Source organism: Pleurodeles waltl, chromosome 5, assembly GCF_031143425.1.
Source record: "Pleurodeles waltl isolate 20211129_DDA chromosome 5, aPleWal1.hap1.20221129, whole genome shotgun sequence".
Lineage (NCBI taxonomy): Eukaryota > Metazoa > Chordata > Amphibia > Caudata > Salamandridae > Pleurodeles > Pleurodeles waltl.
This window is the reverse complement of record NC_090444.1, coordinates 279,758,113-279,777,759: the sequence shown is the minus strand read 5'-3', so window position 1 is coordinate 279,777,759 and position 19,647 is coordinate 279,758,113. Positions and strand designations below refer to the sequence as shown.

Sequence of the window (19,647 nt, the reverse complement as noted above, 5' to 3'; positions counted from 1 at the left end):
AAGGAAAAAGGGGTTCCAGACAGTAACCTATTTGGAATTACTATTCTAATAAAATTATATGCAATGTTAAGTTTATTTCTAAATGTAGATGTTTTTAATACACGTACATGGCACGTCGACATGTTTTTTCCTTCTTTTTATTTTTTGATGAATATGCTTGCATTCATTTCTGTTAATTAGCCATGGTATATACTAGCTTGGCCAGTGTTTGGTTAAAGTTTCTGCACAACACACAGGATAAAATACATTTGCCATTGTTTATGTGAGTGGCACATGTTGTTATTCTTAGAATAGGCGATCCTTACATCGGATGTTCCTCATTTTTGGAACTTTTCAATTATTTCATTCTTATGTTAGTTACATTTCTTTGTGTGAATGGTTTAAGTTCTATTTTCACAGTCAACTACCTGTGCCTTTATTTGAATACTTCTAGCACACATACGTCATGCATTTTCTCTGTGGAAGGCCTTATTGCTTGAGCCTAGTTACCAAGAGTGACCTATGGATCCGTAATACGAAGCAGTTTGCTTATGTGTCTCGGATTGTTTGAGAGCCTCAGTCACATGTCACTTCAAAACATCGTTCTCTACCCTATCACCTAATTCTACATAGTGTTATGTTCTTTGGCATCTAGCACTAGATTTAATTACAACTCTGATATGTTGAGCAGCTGTTCAATTTCCAAAACAGGCTCACATTGCCATCTATTGTGTGCCTGGTTCAGAAAACATTTTGTCTCTCTGATGAGGCCATTTAACTTTTCTCTAAACATCAAAAGCATGTAAATAATAGCTAGCTAACAGCACCTCTCATGGTCTGCGACGGACCTTGTGAGTACCTAGACAAGACACTCTGGGCCTCTTTATGAGTTTGGCGGGTGGCCACACTCTTTGGGTCGGAAGACCGCCACTCTGGTCTCCCACTTGCTGGCCCTATTACGAGTTTCCCGCTGGCCCAGTGGGAAACTCACCACAACATTGACGCCAGCTCGTAATCGAGCTGGTAGCAATGTTGCGGTGCGTCGAGTGCAACAACACCCGTCACGCTTTTCACTGCCTGTAAATCAAGCAGTGAAAAGCGTGACAAGGCTGCCCAAGGGGGCCCCTGCACTGCCCATGCTAACTGCTAACTTGCTTCAATCATCAGTTAACATGTATGGGCCTTTTCTGAGCCCAGAGGCAAGCCATTGTCCTGAGTCAGGGTCATCAAATCTCCAAGCCAAAGATGTGTTTACCATCTCTGGAGGTGCGATAAGTAGCGGAACAGGTTTTAACATAGTTCTGGCTCAGGTGGCCTAAAAAACATTTATACAAACCTACTTTTCTGCCTATTGTTATCAAAAATATGATTCACCAAGAAGTCGGATTTTAAAAAACTAAGCTGGAAATAAGGTTAAAGAATTTATCAAGCCCTTTCCTGAGCGGAAGTGGAAAATAATCCCTTGTAGGCCTATTAGAGAAAAGCCTTCTGAATGAAATAGCTATCTACTTTTATTTCACTGGTGGGAACTCTAACTCCAATCTGTAGTGTGCCCTGTTTTTACATAGAAACAGCCTGTCTTTGGGCTTACAAAAGTCACTTCCAGGAGGGAGTTGTGAATATATAAAAACTGGCTTTTCCTACATGGCAAAGCCATTTTTACTGACCATGTCATTGCAGTGGATTTAAACTGTAGCCTAGCCTCCTGCAGGCAGAAATATACTTTTGTTATATTTGTGGATGGTGTAATTACACACTGCAGCCCCCATATGACATTTACTTTTCCAAGCCATAGGTGCACCCATGGTACAATTTACAACAGACTTACAGTGGTAAAACACACAGTGCCCTAAAGCCAGCAAAAACAAGGTTAAAAAAAAGATGCAAAATCGCGGAGGTTACCATGCAGAAAAAGGCAAATTTGGTACACAGTCTAATTTAAATGATATGATAAGTCTTGTCAACATACCATTTCTCAGTCTCTCTGTTCACCACATAGTACTATTGGCACTTCTCACTAACCTTTGAAGAGAGTCGCCTTTGGTAAAGGGTTAACACTATATTATTTGTTTAGTGAGAGGTAAAGAAGAACGAGTTACTTACCTTCGGTAACGACTTTTCTGGTGGATACATTAGCTACCTGTGGATTCCTCACCTCATGAATACTCCCATGGCGCCAGCATTCGACGGAAATCTTCTTACTAGTCTCTGCACGTCGACGAGGACGTCACTGTCGCCCACGCGACGCCGTCTGACGTCATACAGGCAATAAGAGGTCCTCGACGACGTGCGGACGTCAGTACCAATCATTTTTTACGTGCATGAGAACAACCAGGCAATGCAATGAAAGAGCAAGGCAACATTCATTATATTGTAAAAATACACCACATTGTATGAATAACTGTAAATCTTTTTATGTACATATATATATATATATAAAACTCTCTCTTTTAAAATATATACACACACCAAGTATATACACAAAGATATATACATATATACATATATATATATAAATATATTATATATACATCTATTGCACCCTCAAAGACCAAGAGGAGCGCACTCAAGGATTACTTGGTAAGACCAGAAAGGCAACGGGGAGGCGGGTGGGACCGTGAGGAATCCACAGGTAGCTAATGTATCCACCAGAAAAGTCATTACCGAAGGTAAGTAACTCGTTCTTCTGATGGATACAACTACCTGTGGATTCCTCACCTCATGAATAGAGTCCCAAAGCAGTACCACGCCCGGCGGTGGGTGCCTAAATGGTCAAACCAAGAAATCCTGCAGCACTGACCGTGCAAAATGGCCGTCCCTTCTAACCTCAGAATCCAAACAGTAATGTTTTGCAAAAGTGTGAAGGGACGACCAAGTTGCGGCCTTGCAGATGTCGACCACAGGAACACCTCTGGCCAAGGCCGAAGTGGCCGACTTAGCTCTGGTGGAATGAGCTCTAATGCACTCAGGAGGATCCTTCTTTGCCAAAGAGTAACATATTTTAATGCAAAGAACAACCCACCTGGATAGTGTTCTCTTGTGGACTGCCTTTCCTCTCCTCTTGCCCACGTATCCAATAAACAGCTGATCCTCCAGCCTGAAATCCTTTGTTCTATCGATAAAGAAGCTCAACGCTCTCTTTGGGTCCAGACGGTGCAGTCTTTCTTCCTCTTTGGAAGGATGAGGCGGAGGATAGAACGTGGACAAAGTAATTGCCTGAGCCAAATGGAAGGGTGAAACAACCTTCGGGAGGAAAGCAGCCTTGGTCCTCAACACCACCTTATCCCCATAAAAAGTTGTATAAGGGGGTTTTACTGATAAGGCCTGCAACTCACTCACTCTCCTTGCTGATGTTATAGCTATCAGGAAGACTGTTTTTAAAACCAAATACCTCAAGGGGCAAGAATGCATAGGTTCAAAAGGGGACCCCATAAGGAAAGTCAGGACTAAGGACAAATCCCATTGCGGCATAACGAATGGCTTTGGAGGATATTGATTTAGAAGACCTTTCAAGAATCTGATAACAATAGGGGATTTAAATAAAGATGGTTGGTCTGGAAGACATAAGAAGGCTGACAAGGCCGATAAATAACCTTTAATGGTAGCCACTGCACAACCTTTCTGCGCCAGAGATAGAGCAAAAGACAAAACGTCCGATAGATGAGCATGCAAAGGATCAATCTGCCTCTCTCCACACCACGCAACAAATTTAGACCACCTATTAGCGTAGATAGATTTAGTGGAGTGTCGCCTGGCCGCTAATATAACATCCACTACCTCAGGCGGGAGAGAGAAGGAACTCAGGTTGCCCCGTTCAATCTCCAGGCATGTAGGTGCAGACTCTGGAGGTTGGGGTGTAGAACCTGCCCCTGCGACTGCGAGAGGAGGTCTGCCCTGAAAGGGAGACGGAGCGGCGGGCACATTGAGAGTTGGAGAAGGTCGGAGTACCACACCCTCCTTGGCCAATCCGGAGCTATTAAGATTACTAGAGCCCGGTCTTGGCGAATCTTCCTCAATACTCGAGGAATCAAGGGTATGGGAGGAAACGCGTAAAGCAACTGGCCGCACCAGGTCATTTGAAACGCGTCCCCCAACGCTTCCTGCATCGGATACTGAAGGCTGCAGAACAACGGACAATGCGCGTTCTCTCGAGTGGCGAACAGATCTACCCGAGGAAACCCCCACCTCTGGAAGATCAAACGGACTTGATCTGGATGGAGACGCCACTCGTGGTCTGCCGAGAAGTGGCGACTGAGACTGTCCGCACGCACGTTCAAAACTCCGGCCAGATGGTTTGCTATCAAGCAAATCCGATGGTCCTTTGCCCAGGACCATAGTCGAAGAGCTTCTCTGCAGAGAAGGTACGACCCCACTCCTCCCTGCTTGTTTATGTACCACATCGTGGTAGTATTGTCCGTTAGGACCTGTACCGACTGACCACGAAGGGAAGGGAGGAAGGCCTTGAGAGCCAGACGTACAGCCCGTAATTCTAACAGATTGATGTGAAAAATCTGTTCCTCTGGAGACCAAAGACCTTTGATCTCCAGATCCCCCAGATGAGCTCCCCACCCTAGAGTGGAAGCATCCGTTTTGACTGTGGCCACTGGTGGTGACTGCTGGAACGGCTTTCCTTGCGAAAGATTGTTGCTTACAATCCACCACTTCAAATCCACAGCAGCATCTCTGGAGATCTTGACAGTACCCTCTAGATCCCCTCTGTGTTGAGACCACTGCCTTCGGAGGCACCACTGAAGAGCCCTCATGTGCCAGCGAGCATGCGTGACCAACAGAATGCAGGAGGCAAAAAGACCGAGCAGACGAAGGACCTTGAGGACTGGAACTACCGCTCCATTTCGAAACATTGGAACCAAATCCTGAATATCTTGAATCCGCTGAGGCGGAGGAAAGGCCCGACCCAATGTTGTATCCAGTACTGCCCCTATGAACAGGAGGCGCTGAGAGGGCTCTAGGTGAGATTTGGGCTCGTTCACCGAAAAACCCAGGTCGAACAACAACTGGGTTGTTGACTGCAGATGACGCAACACAAGCTCCGGGGACTTGGCTTTGATCAACCAGTCGTCCAAGTAAGGGAATACTGCTATCCCCTTCCTTCTGAGCTCTGCCGCAACCACCGACATCACCTTCGTGAAGACTCGAGGTGCTGAAGTAAGACCAAACGGAAGGACCGCAAACTGATAATGTTGCGATCCCACCACAAACCGGAGATACTTCCTGTGTGACTTGAGTATCGGGATATGAAAGTAAGCATCCTGCAAGTCGACAGACACCATCCAGTCTTCCATGTTCAACGCCAAAAGCACCTGTGCTAGGGTCAGCATCTTGAACTTTTCCTGCTTGAGGAACCAATTCAAGATCCTCAGGTCCAGAATTGGTCTCAAACGACCATCCTTCTTGGGAATCAGGAAATACCTTGAGTAAACTCCTTGACCCCTTTCCTGCTCCGGGACCAACTCCACCGCGCCCTTTAAAAGGAGGACTTCTACCTCCTGTTCTAGCAACAGGAGGTGTTCTTGTGAACAATACGAAGGGCGGGGCGGGATGAGGGGCGGAAACTCCCGAAAAGGAAGGGTGTAGCCTTTTCCCACAACACTGAGAACCCAATTGTCCGACGTAACAGTCTCCCATTTGGTGAGAAAATGCTGTAATCTTCCCCCTACAGGAGAGGCGTGAGTTGGAAATGGTGGAAGCCTAAGGCTGCTTCCCCTGCTGCACCCCGCCAGAGGATGAGGAAGAGGCAGAGTGCTGCTGAGAGGCTCCTCTGGTGCGGACCCTACCTCTCCCCCTGAAAGATCTATAGGGATGGGAAGAGGCAGGTTGCTGATATCTTCCCCGAAAGGAAGAGGAGGAAGAGCCACGCCCAAATCCACGAAACCTCCTGAAGAATCTGGAAGAGGCCGTGGAAGAAGGAGCTTGGAGCCCTAACGACTTAGCCGTGGCCCTGCTTTCCTTAAAACGTTCCAAGGCCGAATCAGCCTTAGCCCCAAACAGTTTGTCCCCATCAAACGGGAGATCCAACAATGTGGACTGTACATCAGCCGAAAAGCCCGAGTTACGGAGCCAGGCCTGTCTCCTTGCCACCACAGTTGTGCCCATTGCTCTGGCTACCGAGTCGGTGGTATCCAGTCCCGTCTGGATAATTTGGGTCGCAGCAGCCTGGGCATTTGAGACAAGATCCAAAAGACCCTGGGGAAGCTCTGTAAACGAAGAGGAGATGTCATCCATGAGAGCATGAATATACCTCCCCAGGATACAGGTTGCATTGGTGGCTTTTAACGCCAGACTGCAGGACGAAAAAATCTTCTTCGACTGCGCCTCTAGCTTCTTTGAATCTCTGTCCCCAGGCACCGTCGGAAAAGAACCAGGCGCTGACTTGGACGAACAGGAGGCCTGCACCACCAAGCTCTCCGGCGTAGGGTGCCTGGACAGAAAACCAGGGTCAGTTGGAGCCGCCCGATACCTCCTGGCCGCGGCTCTGTGAACTGCTGGGGAAGATGCCGGCCTCTTCCACACCTCTAAAACCGGATCCAGCAGAGCGTCATTAAAAGGTAACAGAGGCTCCGCCGCGGCTGAGGCCGGATGTAACACCTCTGTCAAAAGGTTTTGTTTCGCCTCCACTACCGGCAAAGGCAGGTCCAAAAAACTAGCTGCCTTCCGTACCACTGCATGAAAGGAAGCAGCCTCCTCAGTATATTCCCCCGGGGACGAAAGGTCCCACTCAGGGGAAGTGTCCAGCCCACTGGCCGACTCCAGTCCACGCAGCCCATCACCCGAGTCCTCTAGCTCTCCTTCCTCTAGGGCTCGTTGGTACTCCTGCTCTTCTAGTACCCGGAGAGCACGTCTCCTTGAATGCAGTCGTTGCTCAATCCGCGGAGTCGACAATGCCTCCGCCGAAGTCGGAGATCGGCGCCGATCTTCCGAAGCCACCGACGCCGCATCCGGCGCCACAGGTAACTTCGGCGCCGACTGAAGAGCAGTTGAAACGGATGGGCCCACCGGAGTCACAGGCCGAAATCTCGACGTCGACGGGATGGAAATCCCTGGGGCCAATCCTTCCGAAGCCACCGGAGCGGCCACCGGCGCCGACACTGGCGCCGAGCCCACGTTCCCAAACGGGAGAAAGGGCATAAAGGGTGCCGGCCGAAGAGGCGCAGGATCACCCAAAGAAAAGGCCAAAGGCCCAGCCGGAGCACCCCCTGGAGCCATCTGTTGGAAGATGGCATACATCGCATTCAAGAATGCGGAACTATCGGCTCCAGGGATGGGAAAAGCCGGATACTGGGGTGCCTGTCTCGGAGGCGACCCCGACGCCGGCCTCGGCGTCTGCGCCGGAGAAAACACTTGAAGCTCCAATACCTCAATCACCGACGCCTGTCCAGGTGAAGTTGGAGACGCCGGAGAAGGCAACGGCGTCGAAGGATGCGGCGTAACCGTGGGGCTGACTTCCCATGTTCTTCGGCGCCGATCCGGAGACCTGGAACGAGCCTCCCTTGAATGACGCCGAGATTCTCTACGGCGCCGGGAGTCTCGATGACGCCGATGTCTTGGAGAAGACTTCTTGTGATGCTTCTCCTTTGACTTGGCCATAAACAGCTTCGCCTCACGTTCTTTAAGAGCCTTTGGATTCATGTGCTGACATGAATCACAAGTCGAGACGTCGTGGTCGGAGCTCAAACACCAAAGGCAATCGGAATGAGGATCCGTCACCGACATCTTGCCTCCACACTCACGACAAGGCTTAAATCCAGACTTTCTCTGCGACATTATTTCCACAGCGAAAGACTACGCAGCAAGATATACACTGTAACCGCAAGAGTAACAGTTGCTCCCTCGAAGATAACCGTTTCGAATGCACGGAAAAAAGGGAACTGACGTCCGCACGTCGTCGAGGACCTCTTATTGCCTGTATGACGTCAGACGGCGTCGCGTGGGCGACAGTGACGTCCTCGTCGACGTGCAGAGACTAGTAAGAAGATTTCCGTTGAATGCTGGCGCCATGGGAGTATTTATGAGGTGAGGAATCCACAGGTAGTTGTATCCATCAGAAGTACTTGCTTTCTGTTGTGTTCCTGAGTTGGAGGATCCTCACAATTGTATTGTAAAATGCCTTCTAGCCCGAGGACAGAAACTGTCCACAGGAATATTTGACACACTGTCTACAGATCCATTGCATCCATTAAGGTGCAAATTTAAAGGTTGCATTTTCATGCTGGTGGAAAGCAAAAGAAAACACTTCTTTTCACTTTGAACCTCTGCATCTAAGCATTGTACTTTCTGCCCCTTCTCTATTGGCAATACCTCATTTAATTGTTGAAGGACGTTCACAAAATAGAGACCAACAGAAGTAAAAGAAAAAAGATTAACACAACAGTCATAGAAAGAAATTTCACAGGCACCTCAAACAGATATTCACCCTCAAGAATATTTTTTTGTACATAGTGGGGCCTCTTTACACAAGTATTTTTGGCTGCCTAAATACCTCATATATGTCACACTGATCCTAACCTTGTGACTCTGACACTATGCCACTGCTGAGAAAGTTCCACATTCGTAAGTGAAATTGTAAAATATACAATGTACCATTACCGATTTAGTGATTCAGAATTGGGAACTCACAATGGAAGCACGTTTTGTGCACCTCAATTGTACACTGATGCTAATAAGTCTCTGAATCAGCCCAGAGAGTCCAACCGAGCTGGAGCTGCCCGGCCCAGCTCCGCATGTGGGAACACACGGTGGCAGGGGCGGTGGCACCCACCGGGTGCTCTGCTTCCCGCCTCGAGAGAAGGGCCAGCGCCTCAGACTGGTACTGCCGCAGGCCACTCGGAACGGCTTATCGATAGGAAGGGGGTTTGTGCTGGTTGGCGGCTGCATTCGTGGCACAAAGCGTGGTGTGTGTGGGCTGATTCATTTGATTGCGTGTATTTTATGAATTTGTATAACACTCAGGAAAGGGCCCGACCTGTTTCGAGTGCCACTCATCATTAACATAACTGTTTACGTTAGTCCTGGCAGAGCTTCCCCCACAAACGATACTCCAAACGTGGTTTTGACCATCACAATAATACAACAAAAGAGATAAGTCGAAGGAACACAATAGACTTACATAATACCATAAAATTGATTCTGTGGCGGCACAGGCCTACATGTTCCAGTATACATGCAAATAGATAAACGCTTTTAAAATACTCTGTCCGTTGCTACATTATAGTGATTACATACAATTTACAGAGACAACACAGGAAAACATAAGTATCTGCAGAACAAGAATCTTCCTTTCTCTGGTGAAGTTTTGACAAGGGGAACTCGGTGACCATCAAACCGGCTTTCATTATTTCAAGTCGAACAAAAAAAAAAATTCCTAGAATGTGGCAAAGCTCACAAGGAGGGAGACCCATGGCAGGGGCTAGAACAGCAGGATGAGAGAGAGAGGCCCGGAGGGAGGGGAGGGAAGAGGGTGCAGGGACCTGCAATAAGGCCACCACCGACTCACAATGTGCCCGCCTGGTCGACAAGGGCTGCGTTTGTGCTGCAACAGAAAACTGGCCAAAGCTGCCGCCACTATTCAAATGTTAACATTCTGGATGACACAACTGCCAAAAAAAACGTCTATGTAAGCAAATTGGAACAAGCAACTATCTATGTCGAGTTGCTGAGCGACGAGAGGAGCGGAGGGTGGGGATTAAAGACGAACCAGGCCAAAATCTTAGGCACCCTTGGGTGTCCCACAAATGAAGGAGGAAGTACCTGTAGATGACTCCATGTTGGTGCAGAAACATGAGTGCTGAGGTCACCTCCGCTGCGTAGAACCTGGAGCGAGGTTCATCGAATTTTCGCGAGCGCTGGATTTGGAACATTAGGTCCCCTCCGTTCACATACTCCATGACGAAAAAAAGGCGGTCCTGAAATAAATGGAAGCAGTGCCATTTAGTAAACTTCTTTCAACTTTACAAAAAGGGGTGTCAAAGCACGTACTGTGAGAAGCGGGGGATTTGCGTCAAGAAAGTGAACCAACAAAGCAACAATTCTTGGTCAAGGAAAGGAGAGCCCTGAAAAGAGCGAAAATTAACATGCGATGGCACTTCCCCCCCACCGGATTGCAAACGCCACAATTTCTCGCACATAATGCATGACGCAATCCACGTGTTTGTTAATGCGAACATTTAAAGCATATTCACATTTGAGAAGGTGTGGAGCACAGTGGATGTAAGTGAAGCCACAACTGTGCCGAGACTATTAAAAACCCTGCATAAGAGAACATTAATGCATGAGAGAACTGTATCCATTCACTGATTTCAGAGCTCATTTTAGTCTCCAAACTAAGAACTGCGTATCGTTGAAGTTTTCCTTGAAGAGAATTTAACCATACGAGTTCCAATTCGGAAGCTGGTGTTTTGAAATTCATATGTAAAGTTCGGAAGGTCGTAGAAAAAAAGAATAACTTGCATGTATGTCTGAGGATTTATATGGTTTTAAAACAGAGTGGTACATCAATTATGATTTTTACCGAAACAATAGCAACATGTTTTCTGTATGGATGGCACAAGATGGTGCACTCATTGTAACATTCATTCAGTGGAAGAATGTAATAAACATTGCAGCATATTTAACATATAAACTCAGAGAAATAAAAATATAGAAAATCTACTATGTATGTAGTTTTATTTAAGAACACAGAGGTGGCTATAAAAAGTTCTGTATCAGCATTTGCATAGCACATACCTCCCCTTTACAAGTGGCTTCCTGTATGACTGCAAACTTCTTCTCGGATGGATACACACCCATGACAACAATGACAGAGACACGTGCAAATCAGCTCTCTGGATCTACCAACAAATTAGTACCAACAAGCGCATTGCAGTCACTGAACAGAAGGAAAACAGCTCCAACAATGCAAAAGAAATCTTCGCCCATAGTAAAAGAATTCACGTCTCCCTCCACCAGAACCGTCACCCCATCACAGGAACTGTGCACCCAGATCTACCAATATTTCAGAACCGAAATCACCACCAACTACCACAACTTCGAAACTCAACAGTATCTTGCCATGCTTATTACCCCCCCATTCTGAGAAGAAGCACACTCAAACAAGCATTTGTAATGCAATGGGTCTCACGTTTGCTCGAATTAGAGTTAACAGCATTGTAAACTCCTAACCGGACTCTTCTTGCCACATAAATTGAAAATGAAAAGTAAAACTGTTGACATAAGCGAGCGGATTCACAGCGCCACGGCTGCCATGCGCATCAGCAAGAAGTGGAGACATAAAAAGAAAAAGAAGTTCGCTTGCAGTCAAACTTTTCGGCAAAAGTGCAATTATCCATGTAACAGGGGCGATGGCCAACGTGGTAACAAAACCTCCTCAGCATTTACCAATATCATCAAAGGATTTTTGAAGGTCAAGCCCACGTACGAGTGGTAGTGATGGGCGTGCCGTGGGCATGATTAAAAGCTCAGATACAAACCAACACGTCGGAAAAGCAGCGCTAGCGTGCTGCTATGCTCAACCTAAAAACCACCCTGATGTGCTAGCTGACCAACACTCCTCATAGCACACCATCCACTCAGGAGCCCAATTGGACTAATGCCCCCAATTCGTATTCCTCAAAGGACTTGACCCCATCCGCAGCACCCTCACACAAATCCTCAATGACTTACCACAGCCACCTTCCCTATCCATAGAAACATGCCACCATCTTACCCCTCCTAAAAAAAAAAACTTTAGCAGGCCTGAAGAATCTGGTGAACAATAGGACCATCTCCCTCCTCCCCTACTCAGCAAAAGTCTTGGAAAAACTCATCAACAAGTCACTGCCTGACCATCTCAATGCCAACTACTTCTTGGACTCCTCCCAATGAGGATTCAGAAAGCATCCTTGCTGCCACGGATTACATTTGTCTTTTCATGGATAAAAGGGACAAACCAGTCATCATCCTACTCGACCTCTCGGTTGCCTTCTCCAACCCATCCTCATCTAGTGGCTCCACAGCATTGGAATACAAGGATCCCCCCTTTGCTGGATCAGCTCCTTCTTCACAAGTCACACCCAATCTGTAACCCTGCCCCTATACTCATCCTCTGCCTCCAACCTGATCTGTATCATTCCGTGAGGTTAATAGCTCAGTTGAACTCTTTTCAACATCTACATGGCCCCACTTACCTATATCATCATACCCAGATGAAGTTCTGCAGCATTTCTGAATTAGCAAACTGTGAGGACCAACTGCTTGAATCTGACCCCTGAGAAGACTAAAGTGGTCCTCTTTGAGAAAGACACCTCGCTGTGGTCCACAGCACAGTGGCCCACATAATTACGACCAACACCTACCCTGTCAAACTCTGCAAGGAACCTAGGGTTTATGATCAACAATCATATTTCGATGTCTACAAAGTTCAACATGATCACCTCTATCTGCTTCAAAACCCTGAATCTCTTCAAGAAAGTTTTCAGATGGCCCCCACTAATCACCCAGAGAGGTGTCACTCAAGCACTGATCACCAGTCAAATGACTCTAGGGTCATCCAGAACGCAGCAGCCAGACTGACTCTCTATCTTTAACACAAAAGCACCCTGTTCAAACGGCACACTCTCACCTACAGAGCTTTACACAAGCAAGGACCAGCATATGTCAACCCTTGCATACATTTCTACACCTGAACAGGCACCTCTGCTCCACCAACCTCCTGCTCGCCCATGTCCCTTACAACTGTAGAACCAGAGCTGGAGGGCGCATCTTTTCTTATCTGCTCCGAAAGCCAAGAACGACCTCCTGTTACACATCAGATCTGCCACCTCCTTCCTAGAATTTTGCAAGAAACAAAACCTGGCTCTTACAATTAGATTCGGAAGGAGGCAGCTCCTGCCCTTCTTGGGCACAAGGATACACCGTGGTGATATCCTACAAATCATCATAACACAGAAATACATAACTCAGTGTAGCACAGCATAGCATAACACAACACAAAAAGAGGAATCTTGGTAGTAAGGAGTCTGTTTATGATCCGGATAGCAATGGGTCTGTTCTGCATTGGGCTTAAGAATGGTTAATATCAGTTAATTGTGTGTCCCGTTTTGTCTGAGTTAGTATAGACGGGTGTTCGGAGTCTGGGTGAATATTCCAAAGGACAGTGCTGTTTGTATCATTCGATGAGGGAGAATACCTGTCCTTCATTTTTACCGGCATAAAAATAAATGACAAAATAACAGAGCTGGTAATCCTATCAAGAATAGGGAAACATTTGTTTTATTTCAGATTACAATGACTTTTATTAATTTTCACGTAATGCAGTTAAGAAAAAATCACATAATTCCTAACTAGCTGTTGAAGTTGCCTTAGCATTCATCAACTGTTGGCTTATTATTCATATCATGGTACATAACACAATGTCTTGTGCATTACGCTGTGTTATTTTCATTTAGGCACTCGGTCTTATGATAGTCACGCAAGTGCCAAGCGCTGGCCGAGAACCAGGACGATGACGATATTATGTAGGGTTGTCTTAATTCCTTCTTTTCCGGGTAGCGTGAAAAGACCTACAAATAGACATATTGAATGCAACAAGGCCACGTGACTCGTTCCTGGAAATCCAGGCATCCGTACACCATGCTGGTCGGTTCTGCTCTAAACCGTTCAAACTGGTAAACAGGAAACAGGAAATCAACCCCACACCAACCTTCAACTGAGGGTCACCCCACGGTTCCCATGGCTCAGGACCTCAGGGAAACAACGTTACTCTTTTATAATAAACAGAAAATTATAAGATTACAAAAACTCCCATCTTCTCTTCCTGTTTTAATCCAAACACTGAGTACTTGTGAGAACGGCACAGAGTGTATTCATCAGAGCAAGTTGACCAAACTGAATATTTTTCAAACCATTAAAAATGGAAAGTAAACGAAACGTTTCTTTCTAAGGGTCGCCCGAGAAGTTGGCTGGTGGGGAGTAGAGTGCAACACCTCAGCCATAAGAACACATTCCGGGCCCTGTTCATTAAAGCAAGCAGGCACACTTGCAGTTCAGTTGTGGGGGCAAACGTACATTTCCCTGGTAGAAGTCGTGTGTCCATACTCACAAGGCGAGGACCAGGCCAGGCACTCAGATGCCGCATTGCATTGTTGGGCCAGCTCTCCATGAAGAATAGAACAGCTGCAACATTCCAGCTGATTTTTCTTCTACAAGCTCAGGCTCTTAGAGCCCGAGAAGTCAAGGTTGACAATGATACTGCATTCAGAAATCCAAGTTTAACACCAGCCTGGGACAAAGTAAGAGCGGACCCCGTCTTGAACCCTCGTCATTAGATGACCACAGCTCTAGACCTTCAAACATATATCGTTCATGCATGTTTGTCTGCATACACCATTTAAGCCCCATGATACACAGGGGCGGAGGGTCAGTGGCCTACTGACATAAGCAGCCCCTATTACACCCGTGATGTAGCTTGTGAAAAGAATGAATTCTAAAGCTTTAGGCATGCTTCGATACCTGTATATTCATTCATCAGAGGCTGCTGACCGGAATGTTGTTCCCACAAGGAGGTCCCTTTGAGAACACGGACCTGAGTCCTCTAATAACACAGTTTGTGAATAGCATTCAGGGTGTAGCTATGATTAGTGCAGAATGTGCAGTGGCACCAAGAGCGCACAGTATGCCACCAGGGCTGGCTCAGCATACTTGTGTGCATTACAGCCCAACGCCATTGGTGAAGCGAGGCCTAAATAAGCTTGGTTGTGCAAGTGCTGTCGATACAATCACCACACTTTACTTTATGGACTCCCCGCTGCAGTGGTATAATCAAGTGTTCTATTAACTACCCCAGTATCTTGGTAATACCTCAAGGACGAATACCTGCACATGTAAATAAACAGGTGTTCTGAGGTAAATACAAATGTAAAGAATAATTTTCCTCTTAGAATTCTCATCTTCCAAATACTGCCTACGAGTCTATCAGACTCTAGAATATCTCTGTAGCACTCAACCAGCCTGTAGTCACACACCACATGTACAGTGGCAAATTTCACCCGCAAGACATAACTTGCAGTGATATCAAATTATTAGAAATTGTGTCCACACCAGTAAGAAAAGATAATTGTAACGGAAAGTTCTATTACAACATGGCGGGGGGAAACTTTGTATTGGGAACTAAGGTTTATGTCATGTTAAGATGATTGAATACAACAAAGAGGGGAGATACTGCTTTAATTATTCGAAGGTATAACACAGAGTCTGATTGACAAGGGAAAGTTATACATTTTATTAAGTTTACACTTTGAAGTAAGTTTACAACTTTTGGTATGCACAAACTTTGACTGTAAACTTAATACAAAAGTGTAAGTTATGTCTCCACCTCCAGAGTACTGACACTGGCTTACTCTTGTTTGGGTGTAAACCTCTCTGGCAGTGGCATAACATAAGCCCCCGCAAGCCTGTGATGTGGGGAGGCCCCCGAGTTCGAGCCCCACGTCAGTAAAAGTGGTAGATCGTGGGCCAGGGAGGGGGCTCCATGTACTTTGCAGGGGGCCCCCTTCAGTTTCTTTACACCACTGCTCTGTGGCCCTCCCCACTCTCCTCTTACTCTTTGTTAGTAATTCTGCTCTTTTTCACACCCACTCTCCAATATCCCTCACACATTTACTGCTAAAACCTATACTTACATGTGCCGAGACTCCGCAGCCAGGGCAGAAAACTATGCACATGTAAGTATAAACAAAACTTACACTTTACAATCTTAACTTTAGGGACTGGCTAGGAGAAACAATATTACAAATGAGGAAAAGGTGCACAGGATACAAAAACTAAGAAAGTGAGTGTGTGTGTGTGTGTGAGAAAGAGTGTGTGTGCGTGTATATACCTGTGAGATTACAAATGTATTAGACAACCAGAATCACAGAAAACAAGCAAAAAATACCTTAAACCTATGCAAGCCCAGTGGAAAGTCCCCAAAAAGATGGAAAGAAGGGCCAAGTGGCCAATCACCATTTATTTTCAGACAAGTCAGTCAACCAGGAAGATGAGCACAGGATTCTGGGTGACGTCAAAAATGCAAGGCAGCAATCACTTTCGAGACAAACCCAACCCAGCAGGAGTAGAGCTGTACCAGAAGATCAGTAGCCACCACAGACTTCATGGCAAAAGGTATGAGCAAAACATCCTGAATTCTAGCCTGCGTAGCTAGCACATGAGGGGATACCCTGTGAGCCAACCAAGCAGTGGAAAATAAAAGAGCTGCTGACAGGCCGTAAACCGCACACAGGAACACAGAATTAAGACTCAAAGCACAGAAGTAGATACAGTCTGGGCGGAACATGACACAAAGGAGGCAGTCCAGGAGATGGACAAAGAATCCCTCTAAGCCCAAAATTAGCCAAGCGACCACAGAAAACAGCCTGAAAATGAAAGAATGCCAATACCCTGCTGGTAGACCAGACAGCCTTAGGTTCGTCTTCCTCCAATGTTATGCCTGCCTCCCTCCATTTTCTGACATCGCATTTGCTGGTTTTAGGGCTCTGTGCACTTTACCACTGCTAACCAGTGCTGAAGTGCTTGTGCTCTCTTCCTTAAAACAAAGTTGGCTTAAACCCAATCAGCATATTTCATTTACTTACAAGTCCCTGGTAAAGTGCACTAACTGTGTCTAGGGCCTGTAAATTAAATGCTACTTGTGGACCTGCAGCACTGATTGTGCCACCCACTTAAGAAGCCCTCTAACCATATCTCAGACCTGCCATTACAGAACCTGTGTGTGCAGTTTTGCACTGCCATGTTGACCTGACAAGGTAAACCTCTTGCCAGGCCTAAAACTTCCCTTTTTATACATATAAGCCACCCCCAAGGTAGGTCCGATATGACCCACAAGAGAGGGTGCAATGTATTTAAAAGGCAGGACATATACTTCGAAGTTTTACATACTCTGGTAGTGAAAAACTACCAAATGTGTTTTTCACTACTGCAAGGCCTATCGCTCCCATAGGATAGCAGTGGGAGTAACTTTTTACATCTTATAAGTGTAATTCCCAATCTGGAAGAGATACGTTTTGTCGAGTTTGGTGTCCCAGAACTCACAATTTAAAATCGCAACTTACGGTGAAGTCGGATTTTAAGTTGCAAGTCTAAAAATGCCTCACCTAAACCATTCTGTATGTCTCCAATACAAGTGTGGTGTAGGTGACAGCTGGACTTTGTGCATTCCTTCCAGACAGCCACACACAAAGGGAGCTTAGGTGTGCCTGATGGGCCATTTACTTCCTGATGGCCCATCACCAGCTGATGGGTCGTCCTGGGCTGGATGGGAGGGAGAAGCTGACACTTGCACCTGAAAGGGCTGGACCTGTCCCCAAACAAAGAGCTGCATACCTCCCTGTAGGAGCAAGAGCAGGAACAGCAGAGACCCTTGGCATTTTAAAGCTTTTCTTTGAAGTGTTCCCGACTTCAAAGGCACAACTGGGTATAATTACTGGACCCCTGACTCCATCGACTCAGTACACTTCTGGACCTGCGGATACTCTGCAGGAAGAAGGTCCGCTGTGCTGCTACAAAAACTGTCACTCTGCTGAGCTGCTACTCTGCTGGAGTCCTGCTTTGCTGAGCTGACCTGCTGTCCTCCTGCCTGGGAGTGAGAAGGACTGAACCTTCATTGCTCCGTTCCAGAACCAAAGTGACTCCAAGGGCTTGCCTCCTGTTTTATGAAGTCTCAGGGACACAAAAGACTTCACACACTCCTGCTACAGCTCCTGGATCTGTCTTCAACCAGACCCTGACCCCCAAGAGGGGCCCCTTCAAGCCTGGGACATTGAGAGCAGGCTTATGGCTCTTGAAATCAAGCTTTTGGGCTTTTTGCAACCCTGAATGGGTCTGCTCGCATGAAAAATCAGTTTGAGCCACCGCAAATTCACCTCTTCGCACAGTGAGCATCACTGCTCGTGACCGCGAGGCTCCAGTCTGCCTGTCCATGATGCCTGCCTGAATCCTTGTGCCCGCGGACCACCGCCAGTGACACTCTCCTTACACCCAGAGAACTTCTTCTCCTCGAGCAGGATTCTTGGCTCAACTTTGAGAAGGTGAAAACGTCAGTGGGACTTACCTGAGATGCCCCACTGCTTTTGGCATGAACCTTTGGGTTTCACTCAGTGTAACCTGACAAGATAGCCGCAGTGCTTTCTGCTTCTTAAGGACAATATTGCTTTTTAATCTTTACAAATTAATATCTTGACTTCTACTTATTGGATTTTTGTTGTTTTGATTCTGATTTGTTCATAAAATTAAGCTCTATTGTTCTAACAAGGGTTGGGGTTGTTTTGTTTGGTGTTTTCACTTTTCTACTGTTTGTAGTGATGCACAAATATTTTACATGTTGCCTCTTAAGTTAAGCCTGACTGCTCTGTGCCAAGCGACCGGAGGGTGAAGACAGGTTAACTTGTAGTGTGTATCTGACTTAGCCTGACTAGGATTGTGGTTCCTGTCTGGACCGGGGGCATACCTCTCCCATCCCCAAACCCAATTTCGAACCCTTGCTTGACAGAATCCTGGTGGGAATGCAAACTAGGCAAGGGGATCAAGAGGACCCAAATGCAGGGGAGAATCAAAAACCTTGAAGAATAGGCCCAGAAGTAGCCTCAGTCTCAGGGAATGGAGACACTCCAAAAGTCAAAAAAGAAGCTAAACAGAGTCAAAACGCAGACCTTAAAGTAACATGCCTTGTACAATCAGACCAGGAACAAGGACACAGCTAATGTCCCTGGCATATGGACTGGTGTGCAGCTGAAAACAAACCCCGGCTCCTACAGGCAGAGCCAGGCTGTAGGACCAGAAAAAACCCAGGCACACCCAGACCTTCAAGGCAATTTGAACATGACCACAGGGCCTCACCAACAATGATGTGATACAAGAAAAAGGGATCAAACCTAACCCTGAGCATGTATAACTCAGGTACCAGCAGGACAACACAGGTGGGAAGGACAGCACAAAGCCATACCAGGCCTCACAGTTAAGTTGACAGACAAAATGCAAAGAGAACTTGCCTCTAGAAATGGAGAAGGAATAACGTAGAATGCTTAATTTCTGTACCTCCACAGCCCTCAGGGATGAAAGTCTATACAGACACACCAAAGACCAATACCCATGGGGTTAAACAGATCTATGCAGTAGCAGTGGCAGCACATAGTGACTTATAAAAGCGGGGTATGAATGTCATTTTCAGTTTGAAAGACTAAGGAGAGAAGTAATAGCCTGCAAACCACACACAGTTAAGGATGATGGTTTGGGAGGTCAGAACCTGCTACCTATTGGAGAAAGCAATATTAACAAATGGAACTATCCTGAGTTAACATAAAAATCATAACACAAGACACGGCAAGCACTGCACGTGCAGAAACCTCATTCAGACCAGTATTCATTGCATATGTAAAGGTCAACTTAAAGGTACTCATAAAATCATGCACTGACAAGATTAGTGATCAAGCCAACAAGGAGGGAGTACAATCCACAGTGGGCAGCAAGCAGGAAGAAACAAGAGCATGCATTTCACTAAACCCACTATACTTCATTGCTACTGTGTTCGATCGCTGTAATAACAGGTGTCAGTCAAAATCAGAGGAGAGAAGTGTGAGACCGCCATGCCAGGAAGCTTTCCTATGGCTGACAGATCTCTGCATT

At 46.4% G+C, this 19,647-nt stretch overlaps 1 protein-coding gene across 2 annotated transcripts in view; it reads right to left on the bottom strand.

The window, feature by feature from the left end:
- PRKCE (protein kinase C epsilon) overlaps nucleotides 1-19,647 on the bottom strand; it is a 1,050,532-nt gene that overhangs the window by 206,089 nt on the left and 824,796 nt on the right. For both annotated transcript variants that reach the window (XM_069234014.1, XM_069234015.1), the window contains one exon: nucleotides 9,745-9,899. In XM_069234014.1, coding sequence (XP_069090115.1) covers nucleotides 9,745-9,899 — 155 coding nt within the window. The remainder of the gene's footprint in view (nucleotides 1-9,744; nucleotides 9,900-19,647) is intronic.